This window comes from Octopus bimaculoides, chromosome 4 (genome assembly GCF_001194135.2).
Source record: "Octopus bimaculoides isolate UCB-OBI-ISO-001 chromosome 4, ASM119413v2, whole genome shotgun sequence".
NCBI classification, from domain to species: Eukaryota; Metazoa; Mollusca; class Cephalopoda; order Octopoda; family Octopodidae; genus Octopus; species Octopus bimaculoides.
In genome coordinates, this window is record NC_068984.1 from 127,773,005 (window position 1) to 127,786,317 (window position 13,313).

General features: G+C 33.5%; 1 protein-coding gene across 3 annotated transcripts in view; it reads left to right on the forward strand.

Annotated features, from left to right (window-relative positions):
• Nucleotides 1-9,137, forward strand: part of LOC106867540 (synaptophysin) — a 188,157-nt gene extending 179,020 nt beyond the window's left edge. For all 3 annotated transcript variants that reach the window (XM_014912438.2, XM_052967478.1, XM_014912440.2), the window contains 3 exons: nucleotides 761-953; nucleotides 3,259-3,441; nucleotides 4,516-9,137. In XM_014912438.2, coding sequence (XP_014767924.1) covers nucleotides 761-953; nucleotides 3,259-3,441; nucleotides 4,516-4,653 — 514 coding nt within the window. In that variant the 3' untranslated portion in view covers nucleotides 4,654-9,137. The remainder of the gene's footprint in view (nucleotides 1-760; nucleotides 954-3,258; nucleotides 3,442-4,515) is intronic.
• The last annotated feature ends 4,176 nt before the right edge of the window (nucleotides 9,138-13,313 follow it).

A 13,313-nucleotide genomic window follows, 5' to 3' on the forward strand; every position in this document is an offset into this window, starting at 1 on the left:
GACTGATTTATGTTTATAAAGAAACAAACATATAATAACAGATAATAACTTTATTTATCAAAAAATGCTATGAGGATAAAAATAAACCTTCTTTTCTATAATGTTATTCAACAAAGCCACCTTCAGCTTCAACAACTGCTTTAATATAAGATCTAAATCATCTACATGCTTGAACCAAGTGGTCCTGGTTCATTTTAGACATTACTCTGACTATGGCAGCTTTCAAAGAATCTTTGGTGTTATAGGTGTGTTCATTGACCTCTCTCTCAACAATGCTCCACATGTAATAGTCCAATGGATTAAGATCTGAGGAATTAGGAGGCCAAATGTTAGAGGTTTTGTGATCATGAAAATTTTCAGCTATCCATTCCTGTGTTACTAGAGCCATGTGTGATAGTGCAGAGTCTTACTGAAATACATATGGCCTTCTTTAGTGACAGCAGTCGCTAAAGAATGTTTGCATAGGTATGTCTTTTCTCATGTCAGTTCCATAATTATCTACCACCTCTGTTTCTATGGCACAAACTTCCTGTTTTTTAAAGTGTTCTTATCTAAAACCTCCCACCAGAATTTCATATTGATTTATGCTTCAAATGCCACCATAATAATATTTTCAAAAAAAAAAAAAAAAAAAGCCTAGAAAGGTTAAATGAGACAGCAGTCACCAAAGAATGTTTATATAGATATGTCTTTTCTCATGTTAATCTCATAATTATTTACTTTCCCAGTGTTAACAATGGCACATTACATTATATTGCAGCATTAATATGCATGCTGAAATTCCTCTCTGTAGTGATTCCAAGACTACGGAGTCAATTTACTACAGTGTGAAGTCTAGTTGCGAATTCTATGTCTTCATTGGAGTGATGGCCTTCCTCTACTGTCTGGCTGCATTGGTCATCTATATCTACTTTGATGAAGTCTATCGTAAAAACACCAGGCTGACCATCATCGTAAGTATTCAGATTATTACTATCAGTCTAGTAAATGTTGTAACAATATTCAAAGAAAGAATCATTAGGGTTTTGGGGGGGAAAAATGTCTTTCAGCTTTTCACATCCCATCAAGGCAAACTTTGTCTTCTGTCCTTTCAGAGTCGATAAAACAAGATACCAGTTGAGTACTGGGTTGTAGTAATCAACTTAACCCCTCCCCTAAAATTGCTGGCCTTGTGCCAAAATTCAAAACAGTTATTGTTGTTATTATTATTTCATGAAAACTCTCAGTTTATTCTGCTGGCAGACTGAGGTGACACTTGTTTACTGATCATGCGTCAAGAACCCTGTGGAGGACTCTTGCAGTCCCAAGCAACGATGATGTTTGCTGGTGTTCTATCTTTACATTTGTACCAATCTTTTTGAGCCACATTGGTAGATGGCTACTGATACTCATTTGTTCAAGTCTTTTTGAGCTATGTTCATTTGTTCTGATCTTTCTGAGCCATCATCATCATCATTATTAGGGTGGTGAGCTGGCAGAATCATTAACATTTTATCCATCTATGTTCTGAGTTCAAATATTGCAGAGGTGAAATTTACTTCGCATTCTTTTGGGAGTTGATAAAATAAAGTACCAGCCAGATACTGGGGTTGATGTAATTGACCGACTCCCTCTCCCTAAAATTCTTGGCCTTGTGCCTGTAGTAGAAAGGATCACTCTTACTGCTATTAAGACAGCAAGCTGACAGAGTCATAAGTGTATCAGACCAAATACTTAGTAACATTTCTTCCAGCTTTTTACATCCTAAGTTCAAATCCTGCCATGGCTAACTTTGCCCTCCATCCTTTTGGGATCGATAAAATAAAGTACTGGAATCAATGTAACTGATTTTCTTCATCTCATCAAATCATCGGGCCTTATGCCAAAAATTTGAACCAGAGGCATTGTGAACCATATCCAAATGAAGGCCACTCAATGGATTGGCATGAAACCACTATCACTGTTCATCCTTTTATTCACAGATATACTGTGTCCACTCTCTGCCTTTTCTACCACTACTATAGTAGCATCTGCTTTTCAGTGCTGCTTGATTTTGTGCTACTTCCACTCAAGCACTTCTCACTCACTTGTCTCTCATCTTCCTTATCTTGCACACCCCAGCCCTCAGGCTCTGCACCCACATGCCTATTACTTCCTCTCCAGAGCATCAGCCCTCTGGAATTACCTCCTTACATGTGTTTTCCTGCAACCATCATGTTGCAAATGTTTAATGACAAATGTTGACCATGTCAATCTCACTGATCTCAGAGTTTACTGTTTACAGTATTATATTTCATGTTAACTGTGCATGATACACTTTTATCAAATGTGTTTACTGTGAAGGTACATGACTCAGTGGTTAGAGCATCAAGCTTACAATTTTGAGGTTGTGAGTTCGATTCTTGGATCAAGCTGTGTTGTGTTCTTGGGAAAGACACTTTATTTCACATTGCTCCAGTTTACTCAGCTGCAGAAATGAATTGTGATGTTACTGGTGCTAAGCTGTATCAGCCTTTGCCTCTCCCTTGGATAACATCAGCGGCATAGAGAGGGAAGGCTGGTATGCATGGGTGACTACTGATCTTCCACTAACATGAAGAGAACTTTCAAGGTGCAATCCCATGGTCATTTATCACCAAAGAGGGTTTTTTACTATGCATGTTATACATTTACATGTTTGCAATAAACATTACATGTTATGGTACATTTATCAGATGTGTTTACTGTACGTATTATGTTTCCATTAACACAAATACAAAACTACAACCTTAAGTCTAACACACTAAAATAACAACAGCTGTCTTTAATCTAACATACTTAAATACATAACCACAGTCAGTAGTTTTATCTTTATACACTTCTATAATCTTTAGTCCAACATGTTATTATACATAACTACAATCAATAGTTTAACCTTTTAGCATTTAAACCAGTCATATCCAGCCTGAATATTCTTCCAGTTTTGAGTTCAAACCAGCCAGATGTGGCCTCTTATATTTCCTTTCCAATGTCATTCTAAAAGCAAGCAATTACATCATTTGAAATCTTGAAACTACAAGGTTATGCATGCTTAACCTCTTAACATACACATTTTTTATTCAGTTTCCATGCAATAAATGTCATATATTTTTTATTATTTATTTTGAATTGTTTTGGATTAGCTATGATCTATTATGAAGTTATTGATAGAAATGGTAGTTACTAATAGTTAACGATAGAAAATGAGAATAACATCATGAATGAAGTATTTCTACCTTGTCTCTTCCTTTCACACCACAGGACTTTGTCACAACTGCTGTCTTTGCATTGATGTGGCTCATTTCTTCTTCTGCCTGGGCCCAGGGTGTTTCTGATCTCAAGTACTATTCAGACCCAGAGGATGCGTTATTTCAGAAATTGAGTTGTGAGAAACGCTGTATAAAAGGACCAGATGCCAACTTTTCGACCCTGGATGTCTCAATTGTAAGAAACATTTTGCTGTTTTCACATTACTTATTAACTAATTTCATACATCCCTCATATCCTTATACATACACACTATTGTGTGCATATACTCTTATGCACACTATTACGTGCATATATATGCATGCATATACTTCTATACACCCATTCATTCTTACATACATAGACAATCTCACCCACATATGTATACACTGACACATGCACACCATCAAACTGACACACACACACACACTATGTATGTTTTTGCATGCTTACATATCATCACTAATACTTCTATACACACACCACTATGCACCATCACAAACCAAATATATTCACACCAATAACACAACCATTTGCTGCACACAGTATATCAACACACCATTGCATTCACACATACACGTGGTCACTAGCTTTGCTAGAAATAGCAGCCAGGTCTCTCTCAAATAACACCTGACTGTCCTAAATAAAGAAGCATACATTGGATACTGCAGTCACTGACATACATAAAGATGGAGTGGTCATGACTGGAGCACCTTTGATCATAACTCAGTTGATTCAAGGTGGACTTATGACTAAAGAACAACAGCAACACACATGCACATGCAGACTGCCAATGTTGAAGCAGAAACTGTTCTTATCCAATACAAGTAACCCCTTGTTTGTGTTAATTGGTGTATGGTGTTATTTGAATTATCTGGGAGGAACTTTTAAGTGTTACTTTTCATTGTTCTGGGGTCATTAAATAAATAAAGTGCTAGTCAGGTCTTAGAGTCTATTCTTCTTCCCCCACCCATAGGATATCAATTCAACAGGGAAAGGTCTTGGTGAAGTGATTGATGTGGGATTTGCAGTGTAAAACTAGAGCTGGTTGTGTCCTGGTAGCTGGGATATGTTCTACGCTGTTTATTTGTTTAAAGGAGCAAGAATTCTGTTGTGTTATAAAAAGAAAAAGAAAAGAAAACAGGAGGAAGCATATCTGTGTGGTGCAAATGGTTGTCTTCACTTTGTAATACAGCATAATTTTATGAAATGTAATTCTCTAGTTTTAATTTTTACTGACATGCAAGTTCATTCATTGTCTTTTTTTTTCAGATTTTTGGCTTTCTGAACACATTTGTATGGGCTGGTAATTTGTGGTTCCTATACAAGGAGACTCCATGGTTCAAAGTGCAGGCTGCTCCACCAATTGACCCAGGGATGCCTCAAGAGACAGATCCACAGAGAGTGTAAAAAAATAAAAAGTGGTACAGGACAGGGACATTGCTGTATTAGTCAGTCATATGTCACCTTGCTATTGTTATCATTCAGTAGATGAGAAAGATGCAGATAGAAAGAACAGCATATGATGTGCATTGTATAATATTTTGAGGATGTAACGTTAATTTTCTCTAGGAAGAGAGTGTTAAGTAAGTCAGCAATGGTCAACCATAATTTAATGTCGATCTGGTTCTAATTCCTAACACCAAGCAGCAGATATGACTGACTGAGTGACTGTTTGTATGCACGTGTGTTTATGCATGTGTGCGTGATTATGTGTGTACACTCAGCAACCAGTTTGTTACACTTGTAATACCTAACATAGTTGGATACTAAGTGTATATATGAGTATGTATGTGTGCCTGTATCTGTATGTGTGTATATGACAAGTTAAAGGTGTGTTGAGTCTTGTTGCTACATCTTGAGACAACACATTCAAAAGGTAAGAATGAAAGTTGCTGCCACATCTCTGATGACCTTCCTTCATGTGTCTTGTGCTTTATTCTGCTCTATCCAGATGTTTGGAGAAAAGATTCAATACTATAGCATACTTTCCCTATATGGGACATTGCTTCCATATGATACATGCAATCTGTGTGTGACTGAATCATTGCATGAATGTCTATATGTGTATACATGTGCATCACTGTTAGTGAGTATGAACATTTGCGTGTGTGAAAGATTTTTCTTTTTCCAATTCACTTTGAGATTATGAGAATTTACATAGTTTGAGCAGGTTGAACCCAAATTTATTTCAACCCAAATTAATTATAAAACCCACCCCCTCCTAAGGCTCTGGTTCAATTTTAGCCTAGTAGTTTCTCAATATAAATTCAGTAGATGTTTGTTGCTTAAGAAACAGATTCCAAATATTTAGATTTAATGGAGTAATTAACCATTAAAGTTTGTTTTATTTTCATTTTTATTTTTTGTGTGTGAATCCTAAAAAAAAAAAAACCTGAGGGAAATAAATATATGATGTAATTTTTTTTTTTTTAAATGAATTATATATTGCGATAGTGAGAAGATGGCAACATATTTTTAATGATAGCTTGTTAGGTTAAGTCTTCTTGAACTAGTGATGTCTCAGTCACCAGTTCAAGTATTAAGTAGAATAAAACTTCTATCTATCATGGGCCTTAGTTTAGTTGTAGCCAGGTAACTTCCTGACCAGTAGCTACTTTGTTTACCATGTTGAATCTCCATTAGATAGCAGGAGACCATCTTCATATTTTCTTAATACTGCATTATATTATCTCTAATCGGAGAGTGATCAACAATTTCTCATGTGATCAGTGCCTCGATTGATTATTTCTTCTATTTACCTACAATTTACAGAAGGGCATCTAAAAAAAACAAATATGCTCCCATTTCTGTTCAATTATCTTGAAAGTTCTTTAGTTAATCTCTTGACATGTCAGAAAATCTAATATTTTCTATAAAAGAAAAGCAATTTTTTTTTCTTCTTCTTTTAACTGAGAAGCAATCAAGTGAAAATTGTTTGATGATTTTTACATTTCTAACAACATGGCATTGTTTTCCTTTTATTGTTTTGGTTTTTCGTTTCTTTTTTTTCTTTTTTAAAATTTTTAGCAAAAGTTGTATTTTTCTACTTACTTGATGAAAACTGTTTCACTTTTTTATAAGCCAATTTTTATATTTAGCAGTTAAAACATTTCTTTCCCTCTTCTGCAGCTTTCCACTTTTCAAAAATTTGTGACAGATGAAAACTACTTCCTGTTCAATTAAACTGTCATCTGTTTTGTTTTTGTTTTATTATTGTACAATAAAAAAAAGTAACTTTTGGGATGAAAACGTTTTTTTTTTTTTTTAGTTTAACACTATCTTTAATTTTTTTTATTTGACTATTTATTTATGCTAATCTTCAATTATCTGTTATTTTATGTTTTAAATATAACTCTACTGGAGTATGACTCAACTGAATGTGACTGAACCAAGCAGTCAGTATTTTTAGCATGCTTAATATTCTCATAGTTTTCTATATAAATTTAAATTTCTTTTAGTAGTAATCCAAGGTTTGTACAGAGAATGTATGTTCAAGCAAAAGTATTGGGATAGCTATAAAGACTGTATGAAAGAGAATTTCCTTGTGACTTTTAGAAATTGGAATTCTCCTTTATATAAAATGTTATGTCTACAACCACACACTGTTTAAACATATATCTAAATAAATGTTAATTTAAAAAGAGTTTAATGATTAGAAAACATCCTTTTGCTCATATAGGTTATTTTAGTTATCCAGTCATGTATGCCTGTCTTTTGTGATAACAAGACTTAATTGTAGTTACTTTTACCTAATTTCCTACCAAACTGCCATAAAGTCACCAGGTAGATTGATCCACTGCCAGGAATTCTTTAAAGCATGAAGTTAGTCAATATTTTCAGTTCAATAATTGATTATATTTACCTAAAACTATAGCTCATTAGCATGGTCAAGATAAATCTTGGTCTTCAAACCGCCTTTAAATTTGGCTTATTTCAGCTCTTGTTAATAAAACATTGCTTACTTCTCAATAAAATAGATGAGTGCAGTGAAGCATTTGTGAATGCTCAATATTGCTGTTAATACTTTTACTGTTAGTGTTATTATGTTGATGTTCTTTAACATTATAATTAATACAAACTATTTTTATTGTCTTGAAAACCCTGGTTTCCTCTCTATTGAGAATAGTTCAAAAAAGATATGCTTCCCACTCTTTTATGATTTAAAATTTGTTTCCTAAAATCTTGAACTGATCAGATCTTTCAAACTTCTTGGGTTTGGGTTCTTCAGCTATTGCTCTCTTCTATCACTTTTAAGAGGGCCTCCACAGGCATCAGATCAGTCTCTACTCTCAGCCAATAGTTGACAATATTCCCTGTATTGATAATATCTTATGAAGATAGTAAATGATGGCCTAAACATTTATACTTTTCCCTAACTATTTTCATAAACATTTTTTTTATTTGGGTTTTTTTTAGTGCCACACTTTCTGTCAACTGGCTATTAGTTACTGGTATGTAATGATCCAGAGATTCAATCTGATTCTCAAAACTGATCATTATGATTACCTGATGTCACACAATTACCTCTTACCATTAATCTAGTTGTTAAGGATGCAATGAGAAAAAACTGCCAGGACAGAAAGTATTGAAGTAAAATCTATGTGAAATTGTTGTATTCCTTCATGACAAGCATAACTTTGAATTTTTTTTTTTTGATTTTTTTTATTATGGTATGTTTGAGTGAAAATGGTGAAGAATGCTAAATAATTTATTTGATTGGAGATTCTGTAATCAGCGTTGGGGTTGGTAAAGAAATCAACAAATATATATAAGTGGCCGACAACTTGTGTTTATATTTAAAACATTGACATCATTTAATACTGATTCCTTTAGTGGGTCTGTGAATGTATGGTAGGCTGAAAGAGGCTTGTAGTATGGAAACCTTCCTCCTCCATCAGGCAATCAATGTAACACTATTGACTTTTAATTATTAGTGTTTGGTCCTACCAGTGAACACTAGGTTTGTTGAAATATATTATTGAGATACTGTGTGGCTGTAGAAGGTAGCTAAGTAGTTAGTGTTTGTGTTGGTATATTTGCGCTAATTACCTACAATTGCAGAACACCTGCACATTAGATGCAAGCTAAAATAGTGGGGGGGAAAACGAGAGAGATAAAGGAGAAAGATATTATGTACAACATGATTCAGTGACCTTTTTTTTTTTTTTTTTTTTTTTTTTTTTTTGTTAGATTTGAACCTCTGCATCTGCCCACCCCAGACTGCTAGCACTCAGAATCAAACTCAGATTCACACGGTTATTTGTTCATGTCAGTCTATCATTAGATGACTTTCAAAGAATTGTCTTTTTTGTTTTGGTTCAACCAACACCTGAGGTTGTTTAGTTTGGTATCACCCTAAAATTTTAATCAACCTTCTCTGTTGAAATTCATTGTAATATGTCCATTTAAGAATCGAATCTTCTTGAGTACATTTTTGGGGGTATCAACTTGTAAGTTGATCAGTTCTTGTGAATTACTTTTCATTTAAATCAGACGCTGTATGTTAGTAGCTGTAGTTGCTAAAACTTGGCTACTTTTTCATATAGCACTTGCTTTCTGTGGAATGATTTAATTTGAGTTTTTTTTGTTGGTTTTTTTTTTATCCAATTGTTATTCTTTGTTAACAGACAACTCTAGCAATAACATTATTGATAGATTTAGTTCCTTCGTATTGGGAAAATCTCTGAACCACTTTCACTTCAACCAGGTCTCTGAATTCTGGGGTTTTGCTCTGCCTACAAACCTACCCTGTTAGAAACTACTATAATGCTTTTAAACTTGACTGCATAATCCTAAAATTAGTTTTGAAGTTTATCTCACAATTATTCCGGGCTCAATTTTCAAACCATTTTGATGGCTATGTCTTACAGAATAAATTGTTTGTTTTGTTATATTTTGTTTGATTTGCTTTTTATTTGTTGTTTTTTTCCTCTGGGCAGGTTGATTTTATTTTATAAATAACCAGGCTTTTTGCTGCTCTTTAAAAGTTCCTTCTCTTCTGCCTTGTCCTCATTAGCAGTTAAATACAAACCTTTCTCATTCTATATATTCAAAACATACGAGTCTGACAATCAGTTTTAATATCATTGAAGTGTTTAACTATGGTTCTGACCCTCTCACACATCCAAACCATTCACAGTACATAAACCATTCCTTAGTATAATGAAATAAAAGACTTATTTCTACATTTACCACTTTCAATGTCTCTAGGAAAATAATGAATACCTCTGCATTCCAATTTCCCATTTCTTTTTATTCCTAATTAAGAAATTATATATATATGGATTTACCATACCACCATTGGTTTCATACGAAAACATTGCAATTATCAAGCATTCCACTAAAAAAAATGTTGGTAATCCATCTCTATTCTGGATAAAGCTCTCTCTCCATCTCTCTCTATATATGTATACATACATACATGTATATATATATATATATATATATATATGGATTGTCATTTGGCTTTTTTTAATACAAGTGAATAGGAAGTGGCATAGACTTTAGTAGTCTTATGGAATAAGATCTGTGAAAAGATTAACAGAACCCTGACTGAACATTTCCCTATAAAACTGAAAGTTCATCAGAACCATAAGGTAAAAATACTGAGGCCGATGTTAATGTAGTGATGGAATAAATCTTTGAGGTTAGAATCTGTTGAAGTTTTGAACATTGGTTAAACTGACATGTTTTCATACTTATCTAACTTTATTAATTTCAATAATAATATTTAGTTATTCTACTGATATTGAACCAATAACCTCTTGTTTTACGCCCCATTCTCAAATGGCATGTCAACATTACATCAACACATCCAAATGGCAGAGTACTTTCTTTGATCTTTATGTTCAGTTCTTGAATAATGTAGTTGTACAGCTCCTGTTTCTTTTAGTGCTGTCTCAACATCATTTCAGACTTGACTACTCCCCAAATCCCAAATCTTAGTCTGTGTGTGTGTGTGTGTGTGTGTGTGACCTAGTTTTTCAGAACTTCTTAAAGGAATGCTACATGTAGAATGTTACTAGTGTTACCTCTATCTGACATTTATTCCCAACTGAGGAGTTCTCGATGATCAGGTCAATAGATGTCCAAAAGAATTTTGGCAACACTAACAACAGAACAATGTAGAAATTTGACTGCCTTAGGTTATGTGTATAATAGTGCATGTGTATATGCGTGTGTGTGTGTGTATATCTGTGAACAGACAGATAGATAGACAGACTGTTAAATATGAATTTAGTTTGGAATGTAATCATTTTGGTTATTTACTGCCATCCAAACACTGATATGATGGTGTTTCATTTAGAATAGATGAATTATATATTGTAACTGCAAATAATGGTGTATATATATACATATATATATTCTGTATCTTCATCAAACTGTTAGGTAGATTTTTCTTACCTGTATCCATCAATTACTAGTGAATATGTGTGTGAATATTGCTCCAAATATTTATATATATTTCTCAACAGAGAAGAGGAAACCAGCATAGAATTTGGTATTTTTGTGGGAATTTTATATGAATAAGACCATAGTATTGATTCCAATCCAGGAATTTAATATTCATTCAGGAGGGGAGGAGGGAATTATTTAATTGTCTCATAAAGTTCTACTGCTCATGTTAAATATTTATGTGAAATCATCACATAATTCTTTATATGGATATCATTCTGAATCTACTTAAATAATTAGTACACAAGAGATTGCCAAGATTTTAATATTGAGACAAACATAACTCATCTTTATAGAGATTTTAGAATCAAAGCTATTTTGCTTTTGAAATAAAGTAAAATCTTCTCATTCAAACTCTTTTCCAAACAGTATTCCACTGTGTAAGTTTTTCAAGGTATGATAGTATGTGCGCTACTAATATTAGGTGTAATATTTTTCCCCACATCTTTTATTGAAACAGTCTGAAGTCTGTAGATTGTCATGTTGTCAGCACCAAACCATTGTTGAAAATTTATCAAAGCAGATTGAAGAAAAATCCATTTTATTTGTCATTCCCTGCTCCCACACTCTTTGTTCCAGTTTCAAATGGTAAACGACAACCTTTGCTTTTGTGTTATGAAAACATACTTTTCTTCTTTTATTCTCCAATAACAAGACAACTGTATATTTTTATACCAATTTATCATTCAAATCATTTTATAGAGATACTCTAATTTTGTTTCATATATAGATTTTTTTTTTCTTTTGTATCTTTCATTATTTATTATAATTCTGCTGGGGTTGACTTTGCCTTTCATCCTTCCAGGATTGATAAAATAAGTTACAGTCATATGTGCTGGGTAGGAGGGGGAGAGGGTAATTAAATCAACTTCTACCCACCTCTCAAAATATATGGCTTTGTGCCTATGTTAGAAAACAAAAGATATTTTTATTATGGCAGTGGAGTGACAGAAATGATAGAGCGCCATACTGAATGCCTTATAGTGTTTAGTTTTGCCTCATGACATTTTGAGTTCAATTCCTGCCAAGGTCAACTTTGCCTTTCATCTCTCCAAAGTTGATAAAGTAAGTACCAACCAATGTATTGGTGTCGATTCAATTAACTATTTTCCTCCTTTATAGCTTTGGGGCCTTGTGCCAACGTGACAAATCATTGTTATTTATTTATTATTATTATTATTATTATTGTTGTAATATCCCACCAGAGTCAACTTTGCTTTTCATCCTTTCAGGGTCGATAAAGTAAAGTACTGGTCAAGTACTGGAGTGGATGTAATCAACTAACCTCCACCCCACCCCTAAAAATGCTGGCCTTGAGCCAAAATTTGACACTTATTATTATCATTATTATTATGTTCAGCATTATGTTAACAAAATTTGATGTTAATTTCCTGTAACTCTTCTAGTCTCAGTGTTTGTTTGTTTGTTCCCCACCTTCCACCCGTTTTATTTTTCTCCCCTTTTTTGTTAACCTTGCCTCACGCTATTCTGTATTTTAAACCTGACTATGGAAATTTGCAGCTAAGTTTCTGAACGAATCCCTCTCATTTATCTATGAAAAGAAATTCTCATTTTAGGGACACATTTATATCTGTCTGTATGAGCTATAGAAATCTCTTGCTGCTCAACAGTCATCAGATAGTTCTAAATAAAGCAATTCACAGTGTTGTGTTTCACTTCCAACCTTTGGTCTACAGGCTACATTAATTCCTTATCTATATAGAACAGAACTGATATATTTTGCCTTTTCCCCCAACAGTCTTGGAAAATTGAGTGTCCAAAAACAGTTGAAGATCTTATTTATTTTTGTGCTTACATCTTGTTATAAACACAAATGGTACTGTAATAATTTTGGTCAGATGGATTTTTCTAGAAGCAATAACACCATCAACTAAAACCAAATTCAGAAAACTGCCCTCCACCTTTAAATCTTAAATTCTCAGTTATTCAAGAAATTAGGTCTAAATAAACCTTTTCAAATACCTTCTGCCACTTCTTAAAATTTGGCATTACTTTGACTACATTTTGTTACAAAGTTTATTTTTTCCACTGAAGAATTTAATATTCCATTCAATCTGTCCAAAGCATCTAAATACAAATTAAAACATGCATAGTTTCCTCACTTTGACATATATATGTTTATTTATATATTCATCTACTTACCTGTCTATCTATCCATCTATACCTATCTATCTGCCTGTCTATCTCTCTGTCTGTCTATCTCTCTGTCTGTCTATCTGTTAATTTATCTATTTTCTTATCTGTCTGTCACGCATGCAGACACATATGCACACACACACACATACACATATGCACACACACACACGCACACACACACACACACACAAACACATACAAGAATGGTAAAATCTCAAACTGGATGACCTGTTTTTTAATGAAAATCTTATTTCAAAAACAAAACATGAACAACTGAAGTGATATTTCAAGAAATTTCCTGTGAAAATGAATCTCAAATTAGCAGTACTGGAATCTCTTCTCCATTTACTTTGCCCATCTCATCTCAGAGTTCAATTCTCACCCTAGCTTTCATAAACCACTACTTCAAGAACTAAAAGTTTTTCTATATAACAAGAAATAATTACATGATTTCT